Source organism: Antennarius striatus, chromosome 3 (assembly GCF_040054535.1).
Source record: "Antennarius striatus isolate MH-2024 chromosome 3, ASM4005453v1, whole genome shotgun sequence".
Taxonomy (NCBI): domain Eukaryota; kingdom Metazoa; phylum Chordata; class Actinopteri; order Lophiiformes; family Antennariidae; genus Antennarius; species Antennarius striatus.
In genome coordinates, this window is record NC_090778.1 from 21,823,366 (window position 1) to 21,848,956 (window position 25,591).

General features: G+C 43.0%; 1 protein-coding gene across 5 annotated transcripts; it reads left to right on the forward strand.

The window, feature by feature from the left end:
• ebf2 (EBF transcription factor 2) lies at nucleotides 1-25,331 on the forward strand. Of its 5 annotated transcripts, none has more exons than XM_068310436.1 (16): nucleotides 1-545; nucleotides 2,273-2,429; nucleotides 4,120-4,183; nucleotides 5,476-5,531; nucleotides 5,623-5,696; nucleotides 7,053-7,121; nucleotides 20,998-21,079; nucleotides 22,530-22,671; nucleotides 23,159-23,289; nucleotides 23,460-23,586; nucleotides 23,735-23,823; nucleotides 23,934-23,999; nucleotides 24,130-24,304; nucleotides 24,388-24,570; nucleotides 24,656-24,826; nucleotides 25,007-25,331. In XM_068310436.1, the coding sequence occupies exons 1-16, from the start codon at nucleotides 412-414 to the stop codon at nucleotides 25,036-25,038; spliced, it is 1,752 nt and encodes a 583-aa protein (XP_068166537.1). In that variant the 5' UTR covers nucleotides 1-411; the 3' UTR covers nucleotides 25,039-25,331. The 5 variants fall into 5 exon arrangements, with proteins under 5 accessions (XP_068166537.1, XP_068166538.1, XP_068166535.1 ...); XM_068310437.1 differs by having other exon boundaries at nucleotides 4,126-4,183; XM_068310434.1 differs by having other exon boundaries at nucleotides 24,656-25,331.
• The last annotated feature ends 260 nt before the right edge of the window (nucleotides 25,332-25,591 follow it).

Genomic DNA, 25,591 nt, shown 5'->3' on the forward strand with positions numbered 1-25,591 from the left:
ATACTTTCTCATACACTTATTGTATCTTCTTAGACGGACTCGATCTGAACTGTGTGAGGAGTTCAGTCCACCGAACAGGTGATCAGTCGTGCTCGCACTGAAGCTGAAGACTTGTGCTTGGACAATGCTTACTATTAGTGTGGGGAAATATCTGTTGTCATCGTTTAAGCCTTAAACGAATGAGTAAGTGGATTCTATTTCACTGAGGCGCTTTTTGAAACACCTAACGGGGTCCGTGATTTATTTCGCTGAGCTCTGTGAAAGTTATATTCTTGCGGCGCTCTGGATGAGCGCAGCGCCCTGGAGTGAACCTTCTGTTGTTTCCCCAAGTGATTGCACCGGTCCACTCTTTTTTTTTTTTTTCCTTACCTGAAGTTAAAAAGTGTACCGAACAACTAAAACAAGGCTTAAATGTTTGGGATCCAGGAGCATCTGATACGAGAAGTGAGCGGATTAAAAGAGAGAACTCTTGGAGAGGAGATGGATCCAGTCCGGTCGTGGGTGCGCAACGTCGGGGTTGTGGACGCGAACGTGGCTGCGCAGAGGTATAGTACAAACAGCTGATCTCCTTCCACTCCCGCTGGTCACCAGTTCTGATCATCAGCTCATGCTTATTAACAATAGGAAATAATGTATCTTGGCGATCAGCCATCATGAGCATGTTATTCGGTACATTTATGAATATTTAAACTCGGAGGGGAGATCGTTATTGGCACACAACTTGTTGCAAAAAACCCGAAAAGAATCCCATTCAAAACAAAAAAAAATTCCAAAGGAACATTTAAATTTATCTAAATTTTTATTGGAGTAAATAGTAATAAGGAAACTTCTGGATTCGTGCGCGTCAAAGAAAAGTTGGCCCATCATTACAAACAAGCGATCAAAACTTTAACATGAAGTCACAAAGAAAAGCGTTTGATACGATAATTTACTCGTGTGCAAACGATCGATTTATGCATTTAGTTTACGGAATTAAATTAGTCACAAATTCATAAAGCCTACAGCCATTTTATTTTCACAGAGTACGTTTATTCATCTTAAAATCCACACGGCCACATAACTTTTGATATATTTTATGGTTTTATGTGACGTTACGTAAGCAGTGAGTTTTAAATTGTTGAATATTGTTATTTCCTTCATGTGTAGGATGATCTTGTGTTCCAAATCAGCTCCTTCCAGCTTAGTATCAAACAGTAATCAAAGCGCTGGCGTCACTTCGTTTAATGCATATATAATTTTAACCGAAATAATATTTGAATGACAATTAGTAAGTAATACAGCATGATTCTGTTCTTAGTGCGCGATGATGCGCTTCCCTTATTTTTCATGTATAAATATAATAATATATGAATCTAAAAATCACTGTATTTTATGAAAAGAATAAGAAGAATAAGAACAGAAGTCATATATGACTTTATTCATGATCGGGGTCATATACATTTTTGCCGTTTTTTTGGTCGTTGTTTTAAAAGATATGCTCACGGTTTTCAAGGGGGAAAAAAAATCAAATCCACAAAATATTCAAGTCTGAATTATTTAAAAGGTTTATATTTTAGACTGAATTTTAAAATCATGAAGCAACTGTGTATATTCTTCCTTGATTTAAAATTTAATAACAATGGTATAATTTTAGGATAATTTCACTGTAAATAAAATTAAATAAATAAGTAACTCCAACATCTCATAATTTTTTTCCTACTCTTCAAGAAGGAACAGAAAAGAGGGTTCGCCTCATCAAGTTTCAGTATTACTGTTTTTCTTTTTTGATTCATGTATTTATTTTTCCCAAGGACATTTTAATTTATTCTAGTCATCTAGAATGAATTTCATGGTATTCAAACAGAATATTAAATAATATCTGCGTTTATTTATCTATTTTTCAAGTGTTACATTAATAACCTAAAACTTAACAATTGATACAAACTTTGCAACAAATAGACTTTTTTTTGCTTTAGAAAGGGTTTGATATTTTAATGAAAACCTTTAAAGTGCAAGAAGATCATCGCATAAGATCTACACAACACATAATTGGGATGCATTTGATTTAATTTAGTTTAATATTATTTATTGCAAACAGAGAAAAGTGCCTGGTCTTTACTTTTTCTTTAATTTTGGATATTTGGAGGGATTATGTAAATTGTTAAAAGCAGTTTATATATATAAAAAAACTTCATTTCATAGTGCAAATCAGTTTATTTAACACAATATGAATACTATTAATATCATGATAGCAGAAGTGTGTGTTGACTGTCCCTTCCTGTTGTGTCCCCAGTGGAGTAGCTTTGTCAAGAGCTCATTTTGAGAAGCAGCCTCCCTCAAATCTCCGCAAGTCCAACTTCTTCCACTTTGTGCTGGCGCTCTATGACAGACACGGCCAACCTGTGGAGGTGGAGAGGACTGCCTTTGTGGACTTTGTGGAGCATGACAAGGTGTGTGAGTGTTTGTCAACATTATACTTGTGAAAACACAAGTTCTATTTATTTTTTGTCTTCACCGTTTTAAAACTTGAAATCGTCAAATCTAAATCAATATCATCTTAGAAAGCATAAATAATAATCACTGTAATCTGCAGCAGCTTATTTCTGATGTAACCAGGTGCTCTGATGGATTTTCACCATCCACAGTAAAGCCAAGCATATTGAACAGCTGACGGCTACATGTTTACACAAGCTTTACCTTCAATGAGCTGATGATGTGGGATTAAAAAAGAATATCTAATGACTAATTAGCAACTTGCCTCATTAGGAGGACATCACTACTTTTTAAGATGCAAATTATGCTTGCTGCTGTTAAGTTATACAGTGAACTAATCATCAAAGTCTCTTTTCCTTCACCCTTCCCCCAATTCTAAATACTGCTGTGGGGTAGCTGGATTCCTCAGGTTGGACAAGACCAAAATAAGGATGTATGCAGTGGGGATTCAGAGCTAAAGGGGGGAGGCTGCTGGATCTGGAGCCTTATGCCCAGTGTTGATGGACATTTTTGCCTTGTGGCAAGAGGGGGAGCGAGAATTCCCTAAACTGGCGACAGCTCTCCCCCATGAGTGAGACAGGAGGACAGCGTCCTGTCAACTGAAGTTCAAACATAGTTTTGCGATGGATTTCATGGGCAGGGTAGGTGGAGGGGGGGGGGCAGTGCTAATGCGAGGGTGAAAGCTGTCATTGAGCTCCCCTTTGTGCCATGCAGGCCAGTGCAGAGTAATATGACGGCTGTGGAGGAGTTCATTTTCTGCATGGTTACCCTGGCATCTGTTTTTGCTTCGTAATTATGCAGCGGTAGAGTGATGGTATGGCAAAATAAATGTTCCTCTGCATATATTTACAAAACTTCTGAAGCCAGACATTCATCTATCTCTTGACGTGAAGTCTCACTCTCACTTTTTGCGATCACATTTTGAGGTTTCACTTCCCAGCTTATCCTCATGCATCTTAATTTCCGTGTTTCTTCTTCTTTCCTCTTTACAACTGTCTTCTCTTCCCAGTTTCTCTGCCTCCCTAACCTCTCTCTTCCTCGCTCCTCCTCTCACGCTCTTGTCTCTCTGATGCCAACCTCCTGGGTTATTGGACCAGAGAGCATTCCTCTGAGACCACTTAGAAAGACCAGTAGAGGTAGAAGTGGAGCGAGAAAGGGGAAGAACAAGAAACAGAGCAAGCGGTGGAGAAGGAAGAAGTAAGAGGCAATGGTGGAGAGCCTGGGGGGAAGGAGGGATAGGAAGTTTTTCTGTCAAGGTCGATTGCTGCTCGTTCTCACAAAGCATGGTTTCCACCCTCTGAGTAACACTCTGCACACATACCTAGGCGCATACTGTATAACCATGCCTGTAGCACCTTATGGGGGATCACCGCACTTGATAGTAAGGTTTAAGAAGTTCATATCAGACATGTTAGTGCAACCTCTACAAAGATCCAACTCAAGGTTAAGCACTCAGCTTTTGAGCACAACGAAAGGTCCCACGTGGGCCTTGAGCCGACAAACCTCTGATCTCAACACTGCTCCCAGGGAAAGACGAGCTGCAGGATTAGAAGAGCCTCATTGATGCTCAACTGCACTTATCTCTGTCCCAAACGTGCTTAACTGCATGCCATGTATTTGTCTGTGTGTCTTTTCTTTATTTCCAAGGAGCAGACTGGAGAAAAGACCAACAACGGCACTCACTACAAACTACAGCTCCTCTACAGCAACGGTAAGAAGAGTCAAGCGTAACTTGTCAGACTATGGGTTGATTCTTTGGCTTTTGCTACGTCCAGTTTGTTCAAACAATGATGCCAGAGCCTTTGGGTAACAGGAGCGGAAACTGGTCACCAGTGCCGTCCTCGACTTTGTCACCTCGGCTCTTTTTTATGAGTTCATATGTTTGTTTCTGCTCACTGGGTTTGCACAATTGAACATTGAAAGCTGCCAGAAAATACTTGTCGCCCATGTACGGGGAAATGAAATACATGTTGCCAACCAAACCTCCTCCCCACACGTTTCTTCATCCCCCTCTAACCCCCATGGTGCTTCCTCATCAGATCCGGGGATACGCAGAGAAATTCAGTTCCCATGAGCCACTGCTGCCCCTCTGTTTTTGCAGTGGCACCCATGGGAGAAGATAAAAGATGTGTTCCACAGCAACCCCCCCATACACCCTCCATACACTGAAGCACACATATACATGTATATACAAGCACACAAAAAGCACTTCCTCTATATCTCGTTCTCTTATCCCTTTCCCCCAAGCAATATCAAAGGCATCTGAATCGAGACTTTGATGAGAGGAACAGATTTTAAAAGCGAAACTCTCCAAAGTCTGCATACAAAATCCTATCATAGTGAGCTGTCCCCTCAAGAAACAATTCATTACATGGATTTTCCTTGTTATGGGGGATTTGCAAGTTTTTGAAGCATCTAGAGGTTCAGGTGTTTCTGGAGATGTCACTGAGACGCATCAGATTTACAGAGAAGCAAGAGATGATGATGAAAGTTTAAATGTCTTCTCCCTTAATGAACTTATGTTAACTAACGTGTATGTATATAATCTTCAATCAGTGCAGGAAAGTTCTGGAAAAACATCAGGAGTTTAGTGAAAAATAACCAAAAAAAGAACAGCCTTAAAAAGCGTGAGAATAGAGCTATAAATTCTGGCATCAAACGAGAACATGACAAATAATCACTAAATATCAAATACTCCCAATCCCCTCAGAAACCATAAGAGAGAAAATATGAACTGCATACCATTCAAGTTTCTGAGAACTTGTCCAGAGTTGAAATAAGAAAGATTAACATCATAAATCTTTCCATTTTATTTTGAGAAACCTCAGTTCTCGGTACTTTTCTAAAATAAATCATTGCAACGTGTTTTGCAGTTTGAGCTTCTTCATTTTTGTTTTTGTTTTTTGCACGAAAAAAATTATATTCCAGCAGGGAATGGAATAATTCTTTCTTTGTAAAAAGCCGTTCATTTGAAGTAATTAATGGTTGTGGGGTTTTTTTCAGGTGTCCGTACAGAGCAGGATCTTTATGCACGACTCATTGACTCTGTCACTAAACAGGTTGGTAAACTTCCTTCAAGTTGAAATCAAAACTTCACTTGATTCAATGTGGGACTGAATTTTCCCGTTGTTCTTCGTGTCTTCCTCTCAGCCAATATCCTATGAGGGTCAAAACAAGAATCCAGAAATGTGCCGGGTTCTGCTCACACATGAGGTTATGTGCAGGTGAGCCCAACATAGAAACACACACTCGCTCATTCAAAACCTTCACCCACAAGGATGAAATCCAAACAGTCATGACTCTCCTTCACCCTGCTTCATCTCAGTCTGCTTTGAAATGTGGTTTTGGAACCAGCCTCGCAGCCTCGACTGTTTTCAGATCTAGACTGTGGTTGAACTGTAAGTCTATCCCTCTGTCATCATCCTTGTTACAGTGGTAACCTCCTACTGCTTCCTGCAGTGTAGCAGCATGTCACCAGACAGCTCCTGTTTCTTCCCGGAGCTCCTCTCCAGTCTGCAGTTTTGTCACCACGCTGCAGTTTTCAACAGCAGACACGCTTTGGTGGGAACAGCTCACCTCTCTTGCATTGAAATTTAACTCAAGAACTTCTCTTTTACCGAGACGTTATGCTGGAACTTTGTCAACATGCGACAGACGCAGTCATACATCCATGGCGTTTACAGCAGTGGTATAAATATGAAGTTATGGATGGAGGGTAAAGCTGAGGAGGATGGTCTGGAAGCGGGGTAGTGACTGAGGATTTGTGGGGCAACAAGGGGAAGGATGGGGGGCTATAGGACAAGGGAAGAGAGGCTAAGCCAGAGTGGGGTTTGCCATTGTGTAGCCAGCAGATGCCCGAATGTGACTCACAGCTGGCTAATAACAGAGCCGAAGAGGCAGAGGGCAAGCGTCACAGCTGGGGAGTGAGGCCGTCTGACAGGGGGGCGGAGGGGGGCAGGGCAGGGCCAAGCTGGGACACGAGAGGGGTGAGGCGAGGTGTAGGGGTGGCAGATGGTTAGGGGTGGGGGCACTTTTGTTATGCAGTGGAGGAGACTTTAAGGAGGCGGGGCTGGGTGGCCAGCAGGCTCCTCGGACAGGACTGCTGACGAATGGTATGATGTTCGGGACGTGTGTGTGTGTGTGTGTGTGTGTGTGTGTGTGTGTGTGTGTGTGTGTGTGTGTGTGTGTGTGTGTGTGTGTGTGTGTGTGTGTGTGTGTGCGTGCGTGCGTGTGTGTGTGTGCACAATGAGACCGTGTGGGGGTTGAATTTGATTTCGAAATCAATGTGACAGATTGCCTGGCTGGCTTTTCACTTTTGAATGGTCTCTCGCTGTTTGTTGGGTGTGTTGTTGTACCTTTTCTTCCTCTTTTATTCTTTTGTCTATTCCTCCCCTCCCCTTTCATGCCTCCTTTGTGTGCCCCCCGGGTTTTGGCTGACTGCAGGGGAGAGTAGTCTGGGCCTGTCGGTGTCGACAGGCTCGACAAATTATGGCTCCTCCTGTTTAATTTTGTGCTTTTTTTTTTTGTGTGTCCTCTGCTGACGCTCCCCTCTCTCCTGTCTCTTTTAACCGTCCACTCAGCCGCTGCTGTGAGAAGAAAAGTTGCGGCAACCGAAACGAGACACCCTCTGACCCAGTCATCATTGACAGGTAATGAGATCAAACCATGTTCCACGCAGCGTCCACTGTCTGTCTCCCATGTGTTCCCTGTAGTTTTTCATTTTATCTGTTGGTCTACCTTCTGCCTGCTGGGATCTTTTTGACTTTGCAGACATCCCACCTGAAACCTGCCAAAAGCATCATCAGAGGCCCGTGGGTCTTTCATACCACAAGAGGGGCTCACATATGTAGTAAATGTTCACCCTGACAGCCAGTTATCAGGCTTAAAGGTGGATGACCGCCGCGGTAATCAGTGTGTGTGAGGGCCTTCATGTCTGAGGGATTTCGGAGGTCTTGCGCTGTCGACCTGGCATTAACCAGCGTGATGAATGCTCATAGCGGACCGCAAGTGAAATATTTTCTCTGTGATGTCACAGATGCAAACCTTCATCTCCTCTTCCTCTTTTCAAACCATCTTATTCTCTTCCCTCCTTTTCTCTCCTCTCAAATCTGTCGAGAAAACACTCACTTCATCTACGTCAAGGACCCTTTTCTTTCCTCTCCTCAGTTCAAGCTGGCTGGCTGTTGACAGTGCGTCTCAAAGGATCTCCACCAAAGATAGTTTTCATATAACGGAAAAATTGGGCTGTTGTCTTTTGAATTTTCCCAGAATACCTTGGAGCAGCTGCTTTTCTCATTTACTGTAGTGCATTACTCTCCCAAGAACCCTCTCTTCATCGCCTTTATGCTTCTTCCTAACATGGCAAAACTTTTTCTAAATATGTCTTGTGAGGAGCTCAGTGGCTGGAGAGGAGAGAACTATCTAGCTATGTGTGTGTGTGTGTGTGTGTGTGTGTGTGTGTGTGTGTGTGTGCGTGCGTGTGTGTGTGTGTGTGTGTGTGTGTGTGTGTGTGTGTGTGCAGGCTGTGGGGATTGATTTAAATGAAATCATTGACCTACTGTGCTCACTAATCACACTGGATATATCCCGTCCTGATGGGGGCTTCTCCCTCTTGACTGGCCTGCGAAATCCTCTCCTCAGGGAGCCGCCTATTAGCAAGCAGTTAATTTCTGATAAGCCAGTGGAATTTTGTGTGGACCTGTGCCCTTTTATCCCGCCTTATGTGAACTTTCTCATTCCACGAAAAAAAAAAAAAAGCATCAACTGACAAAGCAAAGATGTGTGTGTGTGTGTGTGTGTGTGTGTGTGTTTGTTCAGACCAAACGCACACAGTTTGTATGCATGAAAACCGATGTTTTCATGTGTGTGTGGGGATCCTTGCATGTTTATTTATGTATATATATGGATGTTAGTGCGATTGTATGTGTCTCTGTGACCCCCGTTTTGACCTTTCTTTCCTAGTCACTGCTTGGTTCTTAAATTATTCATGTGTGTATGTGTTTGAATACATGCGTATGTGTGTGTTCAGAAGACGGTGGGTTTCTGTGGCTGCAGTAATCAGCCTCCTGCTCCCAGCCCCAACACCTGTTCTCCAATTAACATGCAGCATGCTGGGGCCCACTCACTCCTATCGCCCGGCGCTTTCTACCCTTTTTCTCCCTTTTTTCCCCTCTTTTTCCTCGTGCTTTCCGCCCTTTCTGCCCCCTTCCTCTCCACCTTACCTCCTATCATACTTCCGCACACCCCTCTCTCCCTTTCTTACGCTCTTTTCGAATGTGCACTTACTTCTTCACTCCTCATTGGTTAAGTCTCCTGGTCTCTCCCTCCCTCCCCACATTGCCATCCCCCACCGCCACCTCCTTCCCTTTAGCCTGTCTAATTTTGCCATAATTAGGCGGTGTCATCAGGACACCTAGCCAAGCACAAGGGAGTTGGGAATTCCCCAAACAACCCAAACCCCCTCTTTTTCTAATCTCCTTTCCATATTGTTTCAGTTTCTCCCCCCCTTCTCCTTTTGCTGCTGCTGCACCCCCCACCTCCAGCTCCTCTTCTCCCTAATCCTGATTTGAGTGAAAGGAGAGAGGGGAGATCACAGCTGATCTGCAGGGAGGGGTGAAGCAATAGAGGGTGGAGATGAAGAGGGCAAAGGCGGATGTTGACAAAGAGATGACTCTTAAATCGTCTATGGGACAGAATTGGCCGTTGCTCCATCGCCTGCTGTGTCTAATATTTGAGTAATTGTTGAATCTCACCGTTGGTGAACCTAATATTTGTCTGACCCACTGACTGACTCTTTCACTGATTGGTTAGATGATTGATTAAATTGATCCTTTTGGGTGTTGCCTCAATTTTTTTTGCAGTATGTGGCAATTTTATTTATATTTAGTGCAAAAACATAAAATTGATTGATTGATTAAAGTTTTGACAATCAATTGATTTTATGGGTAATTTAAGCAGAGAAAGCAAAAATATTTGAGGATTTCTCAAAATGAAAATATGGTGATTTTTATCTTTTAACATTTTGACATTTATCCAATCAACCCATCATTAATAATAATGTTTTTGAAAATATTTTCAACCTAGCTTTGTTGCTTTCTCTGCATAGAGGAGAGGCTCCCAATATAAACACAGGCAGATCTGCTAATGGTGGTATTATTGCCATGCTGAACTCTGACCTCAGAGAAACTATATTGGTTCTGGGCCTCTGTGTTTATGAGTGGACCATGAGTTTACAATGGAGACAAGCAGATGTCAGTATTAGGATTAGACGGTGTGGTTTGGATGGGAGGGGCAAGTGCTCAATGTGAGTATGTGCTTTTATATTTGGCTACCAAGCTGAAATCAATAGTTGCCCATAAGGAGTGTGAGGAGAGATCCTTGTGAGGTCGGGGGTGGGGTGGTGCTGGAGACGGGGTGATCAATGGCAAGCACTATCTCAATAATTGATCATGTTTCCAAGAGGGGTCTTTTTTAACAAGCCTGCGCTCAGAGAAAGAGGAATAATCAATAGGAATTTTCCAATGTTGTCAATATGTCCCTTCCTTCCCTGGCTTCAGAATGAACTCACAAAGACTCATTCAGACTCTTATATATCAGGATTTGCTTTAAAAACAAAACTCCACCTGGAATGCACCAGTGCTGTACTGTTGGTGTTTTCATTCTAATACTTACAGTATAGCTCATCACTCTACTATTTGAGCAATGATTGGTTGTCTCAGGCATTGGCTTCAGGAAACCATTACTCTTAATCTCAGGTTGAGGGTTGTATTGATCTCTTTGTATCTTGGTTCTAGTTATGCGCATGTACCACAGCTTTGTTTTCAACTAGTCAGTGCAACGGTTTGCTTATTTTCAGTCCTAATCGACTTGTGGCTGATAGCTTTTGGCTTCACCACCATTACACTGTTACTACTGATTTTGTTATCTGTTAATCCTGTGTAGTTATTTATCTTATTTCATTTGACCTTAAGTTAACCTGGAGGTATTGAAATTAAAAATCTTTTGTGCATCATCAGAAATGGCCGAAGTACATATTAAAATGCACCAATACTGCATGTTATACAATAAAGCAACACAAGTGTTCACACACAGTGGTCTCTCAAGAATGACAGGCACACATCTACATCAGCACATTCCTCATGATGGCCTTAAACTCATCAATAATACATGGATGCTACAGAAATATTAATTTTTGTGTATGCATGGTGCTTACTGGTTTTTTTCCTAGTTGAAGCAAGAGGGCACTTTCAAGACCAGCCACACAGAATAAGCCAAGCTATTAGATAAGAGAGCTAACTTACGGAACAACGCAGAGATCAGCTAGCATTACTATAGTAATTGGGCATCAATTTTCTACAATGATGTCCAATTTACTCAAATTATTTCTTAAGTGTCTTTTCTCAGCAAATTTTTTTACACAATAATAAGTCACACATGCACACAGCCTTAGTCCTGTAGAGCTGTAAAAGTGTCAATCTTTCTTTATACTGTAACTCTATTTCAACTAACACTGTTTGGACAGTTAGACCATAAATAATTCAGATCTAGTTTTTGCTGTATGTAAATGTCTGTTCTCCTAGTGTGGAGACGCAACATGAAAACAGATCATCCACCTGCCTGCTGCTGCCCATCTTCAACTAAATTTAAATATGTGTACCACAACTTTCTCCCTGAACTTCTCATGGCAGGAAACGCCAGCGTCCTCATTCTTCAGTATCAACTAAAAAGAAAATAGAAGCTGCCACTCTTTGGGAACCAAGCATTAAACTATCAGCTGAAGAATAAATGCAGCAATATTCAGTGGACCGAGTCAGGGGTCGAATTCCTCTCCTCTCCCAGATGCATACTCACTCACAGTTGCCAAGATGCCATCTTGGGTCAACATGTATATCTAAAAAGTCTAATGTCACAGGATTTTAGGACTTCTCTTAACCCCCAAAGAGAAGTTCCACTTTACATCACTCCTGTGCTGTAAAGTGGAACTCGTACCTCTGCTAGCATGCTGTACCTGTATCATCATTGCTTTTTCTATGTGATGAAGATGACTTGTCTAAAGGAGTCTGATGGGGAACCATGATATAATGAAAATCCGATGAGTAAATTTTGTATTTTGTCTGGAAACAGGTTGTTTGGGTGGCTCAGAGGACTAAATATAAAAATTAACAAAGAAAAACTGAAAAACTTGACATGACATTGATACTGTTAATAATATGCATAAAGTCCCTGTTTATCACACATGCATACATGCACAGACAAAGTCAGCATTGGTCCCTTTAGTCCGCTGTCACAAAGTCTCTCTCTGATGGGCTCGTACTGTCCAGTCCCTGCAGACCCCCTGTCAGTGTTCCCCTCAGGTTTGGGGCCAGGCAGCGTTGCGACGGGGGCCTGAGGCTCCAGTGCGCAGCATCTCGCACGGCGGAGCGGCACAGAGGCTGGACCACTGAGCAGCTGGCACAGGACCATGGGGAAAGCTCCTCCCTTGGGGCAAAGCAAGATGACATAAAGACAGACAGGGGGAGAGAATGCAGTGTCTAGAATATCACATTCACTGACAGGTACGGCCTCAAGCAGAGGAAACCTCACGCAGTTAGTCTTGCTGAAAATACGTTCAGGGACCTTTAGAGGGTCTTGGTTTTCCTCTGCAGCGTGGTCTCATTTGAACCAGGAACATCATGGACTCCAGTTAGCACAGGAAATGTATAATGAGTTGTAGGTTATGAGCCGAATTTTTGTTTGGCCACCTTTGCTCCGCTTCGGCCAGTGTTAGCTGTTGTGGCATGAACCCTGAAACAAGGAGAGGACCTTGCTTGTTTGTTTTTTGAAAGCCTACAGAGGGGGTAGTTGAAAGCAGAGCAGTGGGGAAATGTTTTGACAGGAAATGGGAATAGACTACCAATGAGATAATGTAGAGGAACAGCAGGGGGACTTTTAGAGTGAGTGGGATGGAGAGAGGATGTGGGGGGATGATTAGAAGTTTTGAGTTGCCGCTCTCAATGGCGAACTGAAAAGCTTGGCTCTCCAGTGAAGTTGAGGCCAACCCTTCATTTGTCTGGCAGCTAATAGCATTCACCTTTGGTTGGGGAGTGTAGAGATTAAGCGCAGTCATACGATCAGAAAGGGGCAGATATCTGTGATTTAGAGGCACTTCAGATACCGAGTGAGTGGTCTGTGGTTATTTTTATGTTATTTTGGATATGGCCATCATTGTTCATGTTAACATCCAGCATCTGCCACTTTTTTAATAAGAAGATCTCTTGTGGATATCACTGTCAGCAAGGGTATGTGGGTGTGCAGATAGAGGCCAGTTAACAGCAGTATTTAGGAACAACGACTGTTTTCTTTGGCTCAATGCTGTGGGTGGGGCTCTGAGGGTGTATGACTGGGTCATAGTCTTCTGTTAAGGGCTTAAATTTCACTAATGACTTAACAATGCCCCCTGGTGCAAGGCCAGCCTCGCACCTTGTTTATTTGTCCCTTTATCTAGAATCTGAACCAATCTTCTCCCAGGAGTTAGATTCCTCAACATATTCCCAAGCCTTTCACTTTCTGAAAAAAAAGAAAAGAAAAAGAAATCCCATTTCTAATATTTGGACATGTGCAGTATTTCTTCAACATAATTTGATAATGAGTCTATTGGCTAATGCCTTAGGCAATAGTTATCCCTCCTGTGGGACATAGAAAAAGCAACCTTGGACATATACATTTGAAAATATAGTATTTATACTACACAACTGAAAACAATGCTTTTATTTTAAAAAGCATTGTTTTCAGTTACATGAAGTTCAGGACAGACAACATAAACTCATAGAAACTCATATAAAGTTAGAAAAATCTTCACTTGCTTTTTTGTGTTTTCCCAATTACAAATGCAACTGATGCTGTTTTAGCCTCAATCTGGAGGAAAATGAAAAATTAAGCGGAAGCAAAAAACAGCAATATAACAAATGCATTTGTATGCGTGTGTGTGTGTGTGTGTGTGTGTGCGTGTGTGTGTGTGTGTGTGTGTGTGTGTGTGTGTGTGTGTGTGTGTGTGTGTGTGTGTGTGTGTGTGTGTGTGTAATGGCCCTGATGAATCTGTCAGGGCTCAGGGCAGGGGGTGATGTGACTGCTGACAGGCTCCCAGCATGCATGCTGAGAGCCCCAACAGTCTGCTTGCCCTCCCTGCAGCCCCTGCATCACCCGACTCTCCTTCTCCTCTCCCAGTCCACGGCTCCACACATTTGCTGTGCATTAGCCACGGACAGTAAATTACAGCAGCCAGGACCTCAGAGCAATTCGCATCTCCCCACACGTTCCTCTCCTCTCCCTGCAGTACCATTATCCAGCTCACCTTCTCTGCGTCTGTCTTATCTCCCTTCTTTTGTCTCATCGTGATCTGTTTTCCTCTCGCTGTCTGTCATACTCATCCTGGCTCCTCAACTCTCTCAACCCTGTCAGATTTCTTTCCCCTTTCTGTCTTTCTCTCGCTTCTGTTATACTTCTCATCCTCCGTTCTATTGTGTCACGCTACAGAGCGCTCCATCCCTTGCACATCCCCTCCACTCCCCCTTTACTTTCTTACAAGCAGGTCCCTATTGTCTAGGCTTCACAGGTTTCTCAGCTTCTTCTTCTCTCCCTCGTCCTCCTTCCAGTCTCCCTCACATTCCCCCCCCCCTCCCTCTTTCCTCTCACCCCCCCATCTTTCTCTCTCTTTCTGGAAACAGATGTTGTTTGTCAGATCTTATCATTACTGGCTAATTAAGAAGACATCTCTTCTCCTTCTGTTGTTGCTCCTCTTCCCTATCCTCTCTCTCTCGGTGGCATCCATCCCAGATTCATTGTTTGTCTCCGAGAGAAAAGGTTTGGGTTGAGCTTTGATAAATGCACGTTATTGATAAATTTGATTAGAGGCTGATTGAGTCAGAGTTTATTGACAAAGTACGATTGGATTGGTTTCATTGCAGATGACCTTCTGGTATGACTGAAATCTATTTGGCGGTAGAGGGTGCTACATGTCTCCATTTGACAGTTGAGTGTATTTTGATTCTTGTCCCTCAGGACACTCCCATGCTTGCTGGGAGAGGTGAGGCCACTGATGGGACTCCTATTCCCTGTCCTGGTTGTGAATTCATGTTCTCTACACTCTGGATATCTCTCCATATCCATCTATTTGGCAGGCTGACGATAGTCTCATGAGGCCATGCTTTGTATGCAGTTTTTTTTTTTTTGAAGACTGAAACATCAGCTCATTTTAAATAGCTAAAATGCACATTTAGCAGCCTGTGAGGCGTTATTCAGTAAAGCAAGCAGGAGAAGCCTCATCCAAACGCTCAAATGTGACTTGTGTTTATCCATTCCATCATTTAATGTCCTTCCTCTCAGAACCACCATGCCTCGTTCAGGTTTGCAGTGGCAGGCCTGAAGATTTTACAAAACAACCAAGCTCTATAAATCAGCACTAGTGGTTTAAATGTTTGCCTTTGTCACAGTTCTCAAGTTTAGAGGTGGAGTGGGCTAGAGCGGAGGTTGCAGGGGTGAAACCAGCCTGGGAGGCAAAGGAGGCCAATTTCCAAAGAGTTGATTCCCCCCATGTCCTCACTGCCTGGAACCCCACTTTTGGCACTGATTGATAATGTATTTATTGGTGGATTTATTGTTGCACAAACAGATATATTTCCAATCTTTAAGAAATGTAAACATGTTTTTTGACAGTTTTGTTGTCATTTAGCAAACAATAAATTTAAAAAATCCGAGTTATAAAAGTATATTCTCTGCACACACAAGTCAACAAAACAAGAATTTAAAGTATGATCTAGTATAAACTAAATTATTCTTTAAAGAATAAGAAAACAAGAACATGACTCTTTCAATTTTTCAATACAGTTTTCAAGTGCATTTTCTTTACGACTCTACTTCAGTATGATTTTGTGGCAATTATTAAGATTAAAGATTAAATCAACTTTCCCTTTTCTTCTACTTTACGCTTTTATTCCACCTCATCACATATAAAATGAATCATCTATTTACACCATTACATTATGACGGCTAAAGATACCTCTGAGGATGAAAATATTTTTATACATTATTAGAAAATATGTCAGTTTTTATGGATAAAATATGGATAGAAATTTTAATTTCAGTAGGATAAACAGAATTTAAAGTTGGATCCTTATAATCCAGTCATTTCACAATATTCACTGAAGTCACTCAGCTGCACATGCATTTACAGACATTCTCTTGGAGTATAGTCACATTGTTTAATCATTATTTTTACTCAAATATGTCACGATTCCTGCAGCAATGTCTCCCTTTTGTTTGTCGCTCGGCTGGCCTGAAGCGTATGTCAGCATGCAGATGCAGATGTTGTTTAAACTCTCCTAATTCATACAGGAAGTAAATATCAATGTCACTTTGAGATAATTAGACATCAGTTTCATGTTTACAGTGGACAGAAATGTCAACAGTAACAATGTTGAGAAAATCAACCACACTGACTGGAGCTGTTTTATTGATGACTGGGTTTCTATTGTGAAGTCTAGAAAAAACAACCCAGGAGTCATTCTGGCTGCTTGACATTTGCTGGTGAAGCCGATGCCACAGATATCCCTGTATGTTTTAGGAGGAGGAGGGGGGCTAGTGTGAAAGGTCCTGTGGTGGTATGCGACAGCGGGGGTATCAGTTCGTGGAGGGTTTTCTGTGCCCCATTAGCAGTGTCAAAGGTCATGTGCCCCGGGTGTTAACCCTAGTGACCAGTCTAGCTTCCAGTCTGCCAGGGGACCCTCGTCCAGGGGTATTTATTACCAACCCCCTACCTCACCGCTACATCCCCCAAACACACCATGGAGGAAAAAACACCCCCCCCCCCCAGCCGTCCCTTGGCCCGGGTACATGTACTAATTGGATGCATATCTCTACACTGATGCGTGGCATCCCATCTGTAGATATGGTCCTTTGTGGGAAATATTTGCAGATCAATAACCAGATTATCCAAAAGCAAGCACATGGCCCTAAACTGCAGGATGCCTTCAGTCCACTGGCCACATGTTTGTTTAGGAATCATCTGGCATAAGCAACCATATGATGTTCAGAATTTTGTTTCCGAGGCAGTATTTTAACTAGTGTTTGTATAATTTTGCATGACTGACCTTGGAAAACAGCGTTGCTCTCAAGTCAGCATTTTTTTCTTTGCAAATTTCTCTGCAAACCATGCGTGAATGTGTGTGGTTTGTCTGGCCGGAGTGTGAAATATGCACGTATGCGTGCATGCATCTGGGCCTGCTGTATGAGTTAGTGCTCTTAGTGTGTGAGTGTGGCAGAGGAAGGCCCTCAGCATGTCAGTATGTTTTAATGCTCCACATCTGGTTTCCTAATTTTCCTCCCTCCCTGCCCTCCTCTCTGCTCCCCTCCACCTCGATGTCAGGACACTGTTTTGTTTTTTCAGGGTTTTGAGGGGGTGATGGAGGGGATGTCTGATGAGTGATGGCCCTGAATACAGGACATCAACATTCTCCCTCTTCCTTGTCTCTGTTTTTCCTGTTCTCCACTTCTTTTGCTCTTTGACTATCTCTCTCACTTCTTATTTCAACCAATTATTATTGCTTGTGCTATACGGGGGAGTCACAGTTATATTTAAGTACAAGATAAAGAGTAGCAACTTTTCTTGTCTCTACCTCTCTGTCCTCCCTTTTCTACTCTTTTGTTTCTATGTTTAAGCAACAGGGCATACACATCTGCCAAAGAAAAATTATGAAACTATCCTCCTTCTCATTCTTTTCCTTAAAATTTTCCATTCAATATTTTTGTTTCAAGGCATAAATTTGTCTTCCTCTCTGCACTGACCCAAAATTGGAACACCAATGCAGATCCCAGAATAGAAGATGAGTGGAGAAAGTTTTCCATCTGTGCTGCTGACTACCTTAAACTCTGTGTTAAAGCCTTTGGCATTGTATTCTCCAAGAACTTCTGCTATCAGTAAACTCTCATTTACCATAGAGTACAGAGGGTGATGTGTTTTATGTCTATGTGAAAAGGCAGTTTATGTCAACAGTGATTAGTCTTCATGAATGCCTATGAAATATTTTTAGGGGTCCTGTGCTGCTTAGGTGCTCGTTGCAAGATTAAGGCCATATGTAAACCATGGTGAGTAACACTTATGTGTAACAGATGCCCCAGTTAACTGAGAAATATAAAACGGAGGGTCCACATTGAGGAGGGAAATATTTCTTACAACTGCGTTGCTGCTTTTATTTTCAATGTCACGGCTTTCTGATTGGTCAATGAACCAGTTTTAGCTAAGCAAGTTGTCACCATTGGGAGGGTCGCCTCATGCTGTGAGGCTTGTGTTTTAGTCTTGGGAACTGAAGCAGATGCAGACAGAAAAAATAAAAAGACTGCAGGCCTTGACCGAATTGCAGAAGTGAAGACGGAAAAGAAAAAAACAGACTCCCTGTGGCTCCTCAGCGGAAAATGATCCCAAGGTTTAAGACTTGGGTCTATATTTTGTTTGTGTTTCCTGTTTTAAGTGCGCCTGTGGAGGGCAGAGTTGGAGGGTGATAACACTTGGTTTCCATTGGTGGCCTCCCTGTAAAATTCAATTTCTTGTCTAATTTGTCAGTAATGTGGTGAAACAAAAATCACGATTTTTGCCAGTTTCAGGTCCTTATGTTGTGTTTTTAAGTAAAGTTATTGTTTTTGTCTGCAGTACGAGACCTAAGCTTTAGCTCGGATTTGGATCGGTTTCACAAAATGAACTTTAGAGACATGCAACAATTTAAAAGTGATCAGATTTATTTGCATTTAGTGTTTCAAACAAACTCCCATGTTTCTCCTTCTTTATAATGTACATTATCCTGCAAATGTTAAGAACAAGGCTCACATTAAGCACATCTGAGCTAGTGAAGCTTTTTGAAAATAGCCTTTATCTGCAATTTCCCTGTGACATGAAGTTCACCTCCAGTTCTTTGCATGTTCTTCCCATCTCTTCCCTGTTGATGGGGAGGTGTGTGGGTGTGTTACATTGCCAAAACAAAAACAAACAACAGCAATATTAAACTTTTGCAACCACAATAGGAAGGGATAAAAAACAGAGGGTCCTCGACTTCTTATTAATTATGCAAGATTAGTCTAATTATAATTCAGCAAATGAATGTGTGGCAGAAGGTGCGAGGCGACGGGCCTGGGAGATTTGCATGTTAAGTGGGCAGGGGGAAGCGACTAATGCATGCTAATATATGCGTCAATGTCTTGCTTTAATTTCAGCATTTGCAGCTGTGTGCGTCCGAACTGAGGGGGGTGAAAAGTTGAGTCATTGGGTTTTTGGGAGGGGGGGCAAAGGTGGGGGGTGTCTGCGTATTAGAGTGTAAATGCATGCATGTGAATGTGTGCTTTTGTGTGTGTTAGGCATCTGGTGTCATACAAACAGAGAACGATGAGGAGAAGTCAACAAACAAGGTCAAGAACCGTCAGAAAGTGCACAAAGCCTGAGATGGATGTAGACAACCTCTCAATTAGGGTTGTGGTTTGGCTGTCGGAGGCATCAGTGCAAGTTTCATCACATCAGATGCTTAAATGAATGATGACTGTTGGTTGAATGAACACTGAGCCGTATGCTGGAGTGGCAGGGAAACGATTGTGGTTAAACCACGGCTAGCCTATGTGTTGATATGAAAACCAAAAATCTAGTCCGTGTCCTGAGTTCCCTGTTTAAATAAACATGATATAATTTAAAACAAGGGGATCATTACTCAGGATAAAACAGACAATCCACAAAGGAGGCAGTAAAATGACACAAAACCTGATTATGGTCGTTCTGTGGGATCAGGAAACAAATTTTTAACTTCACTTGTGTAATATACTGCCTACGGTAAGACTACCATGATTTCCATCAGAATGTAGTTAAACATTTGGTAACTATGTAAAAAAAAGAGAAGAAGGAAGTGGGAGAGGTGTAGGTATGCCCTTCAATGCGTGTCCAACCAAAACCCAAGTCTAGCACAGCTTTTGAGTTGTAGGTCCGAGCGCTCATTGATAAATTAGAATCACCCTTTGCCAAGAAAAATATTGATTGTCCTCTGACGAAACAGCGCAAATCAAGAAATATCTTGGAGCTGAGAGCTGGTTCCAAGCCATGTCCTGTTCACAAGGGAGGAAGCTGGAGAGAGTGATGGAAGAATAGCAAGTAAAAGCTGACAGAACGAGAGAGAGAGATTAGTATTCTATGGGAAGGTTCGGGGCTGAGGGGCTGATGTGAAGTTCCTCTCCAAACAACTGTTCTCCATTAAAATGACTTATATTTGCAAAGAGCACAGTGTGGGTGGGATTGGAGCTAAAACGCGAAGCCCAAAACTGCTGCCTCCCTCCGCTGCATTTTTCTTCTACACTTTTGTTTAACTGGAAAATGAATGCATGTGTTTTTCACAGGCAAAGTAGTCTTGCTGACGGGATCATGTGTTTGGAGGGTTATACGTTTGTCCGTAGCCACACTTACATTGCAATGTGTGATTTCCGTGAACTCTTTCCATTGGAAACACAACTTCTGACCGATTTCTACTTGCTGTGAGATTTTAAAACAGTCTTTTGGCCTAATTTCACCGTATTCTTCAGAGGTTCGTCTGCACCTGCCCCCTTTATATACTTTCCCGCTTCTCATCTCGCCAAGTCCCACTCCTCGCTCTTCGTTGTACATCAGTGATGGAATGTCTTGTTGTTGCCTTCTCTTTCCCATCGCTGTCTTTGCCTCTCAGCATGGGGACTTTGGGATTGCGGCAGAGCTGCGTTACCATGGCAGCGAGCTATGTTGCCGAACTGTGCACACCTGGGATTTGGAGTCTCTCTCCGTAGTCTCCCCCTCTCCTATTTATTCCACCTTCCCCTCAGGTTTTCTTCAGCGCAGCAGAGGCTATCAGTACCCCTCTCTCTTTACTTCTCTCATTCTCCACAGCCTACCACCTGAAAAGGTACTCTCACATATATAATGAGACACATAGACTTGAAAAAAAATTTCATGTCCGTACTAGCACATGTGCCTCCATCACTACCTTCCTCTTCCCACCTCCTTATTCCACTTTCTCTGTAGTCGTCTCTGCTCCATTCCCTCTCCAGTCCCATGTGGGGGTTCAAATACAGCATTGTAGGATACCTCAGTCCCTTGAGTCCTCTGGCATATTTCACTGTCTTCGCTTTACTTTGAGACACAACAGTGCTTTTCACCGGACTGTTCTTCATATTCTCATAATGTGATTTAATGTGTAAAAATATTGACTAAGCTAAACAGCTGTGATTGATGTTGGGACTGTAATCATGCAGACACACACACTCACGCATGCACACACAAACACACACACACACACGCACACACACACACACACACACACGCACACACACGCACACACACACGCACACAATCCACAAGACTGGCCTCTGAAAAATAATGATTGTCTCCTTTGACTTCCAGCCTGTTGGAGATGCACATAATCATATACACGACTCTTTCATGTCATTTCAGAGTTGATGATCCACAAACATGTGTCCTCTCATTTACCTTTGCAGGTTTTTCTTGAAGTTCTTCCTGAAATGTAACCAGAATTGTTTGAAGACGGCAGGAAACCCACGGGATATGAGGAGGTTTCAGGTAGGAAAAGAAAAGAAAACATACAAGCATGTTCGAGAAAAGAGGGAAGGTGATGACTGTGGGACCGGCTACGATGGGAAAAAGACTTTTCAGTTATGAAAAACACGGTCCATCAGGATTACATATCTTTTTATTATTAACTGATGTCCAGCCTGTGTTAAAAAGAGTTCACACCATTAACTGACTTGGTTAAGCTTCGGAAATATTGGAAGACATAGAGGAGGTCGTTCAGAATAGATGGAAAGACAAACGAAAGGACTCAGATATGTGGGAGATTTGGTTTGGGTGTTGTGGTGCAGGAAATAGGTTGAGGTGTTTCAGGAAGTTGTCAAGAATTGAGTGATTGGCTCCAGATGGAAGAGGTCACGCTCCGTGACCCAGGAAGTGGTCACTGGGGACACTCTCGCCTCACTTCCTCTGCCGTCATTCAGCACCAGCGGCCTCCGTCTGGCATTCTCTTTCTCTCAGCAAACCCGCCGTCCCTTCCCCTTCTTCGAGCTCCCTCTGTCTTCCACCTTGTTTGCTTTAACTCCTGAAATGTGACAGATGCTGAGAAGTTATGAGGACCGGGTGCTCCAAGACTCTCGTTTCTGGGTTAAAAGGTGATCAGAGCTGGACAGCGGTTCTGCTGCTTGATCGATAATTTACAGTTATTTTTCCTAAGCTTTGACTCCCTACCCACCACCTAAAACACATGTGCTTCTCCTCCTTTTCTTTTTCATGTTCCTTCACCTGTAAAATTAGGGCCATGTGTTTCTTTCTTTTCTTTTCTTTTTTCAAAAGGAGCTCATCATCTTCATGTAATTGTTTATGATTTCACCAAAAAATGTCAGAATTTTTACTCACCCACTCCGTTTAACGGTGAAAAACGAGCTTTTAAACACGCAGAAACAATCCTTTGCCTTTCAGAAATACGGTCACATACACTCATAAATATCGAAAGCAAAAAAACCCTGCGATTATTGCCTCATTAAGTATATGCGTGTCATCCATGAGAGGCAGATGTGGGAAGGGACACACACATGCTGAGGCCAGAAAATCAAATTAGGCATAGTATATATCATTCACTAGACTAACGGCCAGCTAAAATGGGAGATATGGTCCATATGTTTGGTGTCATTGAAGGATCAGAAGGAGACAACGATGGGCTCCCTGCACGCTGTATGAATCAAAAAGTTAGGTAAGAGGCAGCGGCGAGCCCATATGGAAACCTGATGGTGGATCGGAGGGCCGTATGAGGAGCGTCTTCGCCAGAAAACAGACATATTATCAATGTCCCAGGGATGTCACATATACCTATTGAGAAATATTACTATCACATGTATGCCAGAATAAATTGCCGCTGAGGGATTTTTCCGCTGTAAACTGAGACAACGACTCTCAGCGTGTTGTCTGAGGCGTGTGCACACATACGCTCATGTATCTTCTCCCTTTCCTCTCCTCTCTTCAGGTGGTGTTGTCCAGCACTGTGAGTGTAGACGGCCACATCCTGGCGGTGTCTGACAACATGTTCGTACACAACAACTCCAAACACGGCCGCAGAGCTCGCAGACTGGAGCCGGGAGAGTCCGTTGAGAATAGCATGGAATATGGTGAGACGCCACAGACGCTGCAGCGTCTCAAAGCACCTACATTTGATTTTACAACATGTTTACTTGATAATTCTAAACCAGAAGCCAGGTAATGCATCCTCCCCTGCTGTAGCAGAGAGTTAATACACAATATATACAAATAATAGCAGCATCATTGAATTACATCTTTAAAAAAAATATTAATCCAGCACGTATATATATACTTACTGGGAAAAAAAATTAAACTGCTTACGGAACAAATCAATTTAGAGTATATGAATAAAAATGTTGATCTCTTTTTTGTTTTTGTTATAAACGTACGTTATTGAAATTATATTTTCATTAACATAGTTCACGTTAGAATAAGAGAATATAAAATAAAGAATAAATAGTCCTGGCCTTAAAAATGCATCAAGACAGTAATTTTCCGTTCATCCTTTATTGTTTTTACTGCTATACAACTTGCCATGCGACCCTGGAGTAACTGCTTCTTGTTGTTCCTGTCCAGCCACCCCATGTATCAAAGCCATCAGTCCCAGTGAGGGCTGGACCACTGGGGGGGCTATGGTCATTGTCATTGGGGAGAACTTCTTTGATGGGCTTCAAGTGGTGTTTGGCAGCATGCTGGTGTGGAGTGAGGTACGTGTGCCTAAGAGTCCAAACGGTTTATCAAATCAAATGTCATTGTTTTGTCAAATTTGTGGGCAGTCCGCACAAATTAATCTCCACAAAAGTTAACCCAAATATTTACATTATGTGAGTGAATAATTTGTTGCTGTTGTGGGACTGTTTTCTGTCACCTTCTTCAGCTGATCACACCACACGCCATCCGTGTCCAGACACCTCCTCGACACATTCCTGGGGTGGTGGAGGTCACGTTGTCTTATAAATCTAAACAGTTCTGCAAAGGAGCACCTGGACGCTTCATCTACACAGGTGTGTGTGTGTGTGTGTGTGTGTGTGTGTGTGTGTGTGTGTGTGTATGTTTGTGTGTCTGTTTCCTCAACACGTCTTGTAAAACTGAGATCTTATTGATGAAACAGGACTCATTTTTCTGCATTTCTTTCCTTTTATTTAATTTCAGCCCTAAATGAGCCGACTATAGACTACGGTTTCCAGCGTCTTCAAAAGGTCATTCCTCGACATCCTGGTGACCCAGAGAAATTAGCCAAGGTAAAATGCTTCTAAATAAGATGTATCCATGGTAATGATGGTTTTTCAAAGGAACTGTGCATGACCCGTTTCTGTCAGTTTGACAACGTAATAAATGATGTCCGTTGCAGGAGATCCTCCTGAAGAGAGCCGCAGATCTTGTTGAAGCCCTGTATGGAAATCCACACAGTAATCAGGTAAACAGCAGCAGTCTTCATGTGATATCACAAATCCTTCGAAATGACATATTAATATAAACAGAAGTAAGACATTTGAAATACGACACCATTTATTTTGCATATTTTATTGTGACCGTATCTCCTGCAGGACATGCTGCTGAAGCGTGCAGCTGACATTGCTGAAGCTCTCTACAGCGTTCCACGTCCTCACAGTCAGCTGCAGGCGCTGCCCAGCTCACCGGCCCACGGCAGCGTCATGGGTCTGGGATCCTATCCTTCTCAGTTAGGCGTCAGCATCGGGGAGCCTGGACAGAGCAGCCAAGGCAAGAGGAACAACATAGAGAACATTCTTAATTGTTCATCACAAACAAGACTCAGAATGACTGATTCTTTTCTATTTGTTTAGGTTACATTCGAAATTCCAGTAGCTTGTCTCCAAGGGGTTACCCATCAGCCTCCACTCCTCAGCAGTCAGGCTACGGGGGCAGCGGAGGGATGACTGGCGGCTATGGGACGGTTCCCATGACCAGTTTGGGAGTGCCTGGCTCACCTGGCTTCAGTAGTGCCTCCCCCACAGGCTCACCCTACAGTAAGGCCTTGCACTTGTCTGAAAATGTGTGGAGGAAGTGACCTCAGGTTTCTGGGTTGACTCATCGGTGTTCTCCCCTCCACAGTAATGCCCTCCAGCCCGACTATACCAGGAAGCTCCAGCTCCTCTTCATCTCTCTTGCCTTTCTCCTCCTTCCCGTCTGCTGCTAAACAGAAGAGCGCTTTTGCCCCTGTCCTCAGGCCCCAGGGCTCTCCCTCCCCTGCTTGCCCGGCCTCAGGGGGGAACAGCTTTAGAGGTAGCCATCCAACTCACTATCTGACCCCCCTGTCTGAACTTACGAATGCAGTCTAACCCCCTACTAACCACTCCAAAGCTCTGACTGAACGACACAGACAAACATTTGCTGGATGTACACTAATGAAAGACCTCATTGATTAGAATCATAGCTTTTGTATATATTTTTTTTCCTCTCCAGCAATTACGGGCCTGGTTGTTCCCTCGATGTAGCAAAGCACCCACCTCGATCTGCCCCCCCGACCACTTCTTCACTTAGTCCCTCTTTCTGCATTGAGAGGACAGGGAGAATGGAAAATTGATCACTAGAGAGACCATGTTTAACTTTCGTTCCTGAGCTGCCCCCCCCCTGCCGTTTCTAAACCCCTTTTTTTCATTCAGTTTGGATGAACAGAACGGGGTATGAAAATGTCCAAAGAGCAGCCGCCTACTCCAGAAGCAGAGCAGGCTGCTTCACATGCAGCCACAGACAGACAAAGCTCCTCATCCAACAACATCACACTGGACCATGTAACGCTGTGTCTGATTTGGAGCATCTGCATTTTGAAAGATAACAAAAGAAAAACTTGTCCTAATTTAAGCCCAAGCTTCAAAAGCACCTGTACTTACGTCCGGCCTCCTGTCACACGCAGCATCTGGTTCTTCCACGAGCTGTGCGACCCTTAGCCAGCGATGCACACGGGACGTATTTGTGAGAGCACTGAATGTTCATTGGTAACGAACTCCGATATGAAGCGCAGCTCTAAGAAGCAGGGTGCTGTTTGTC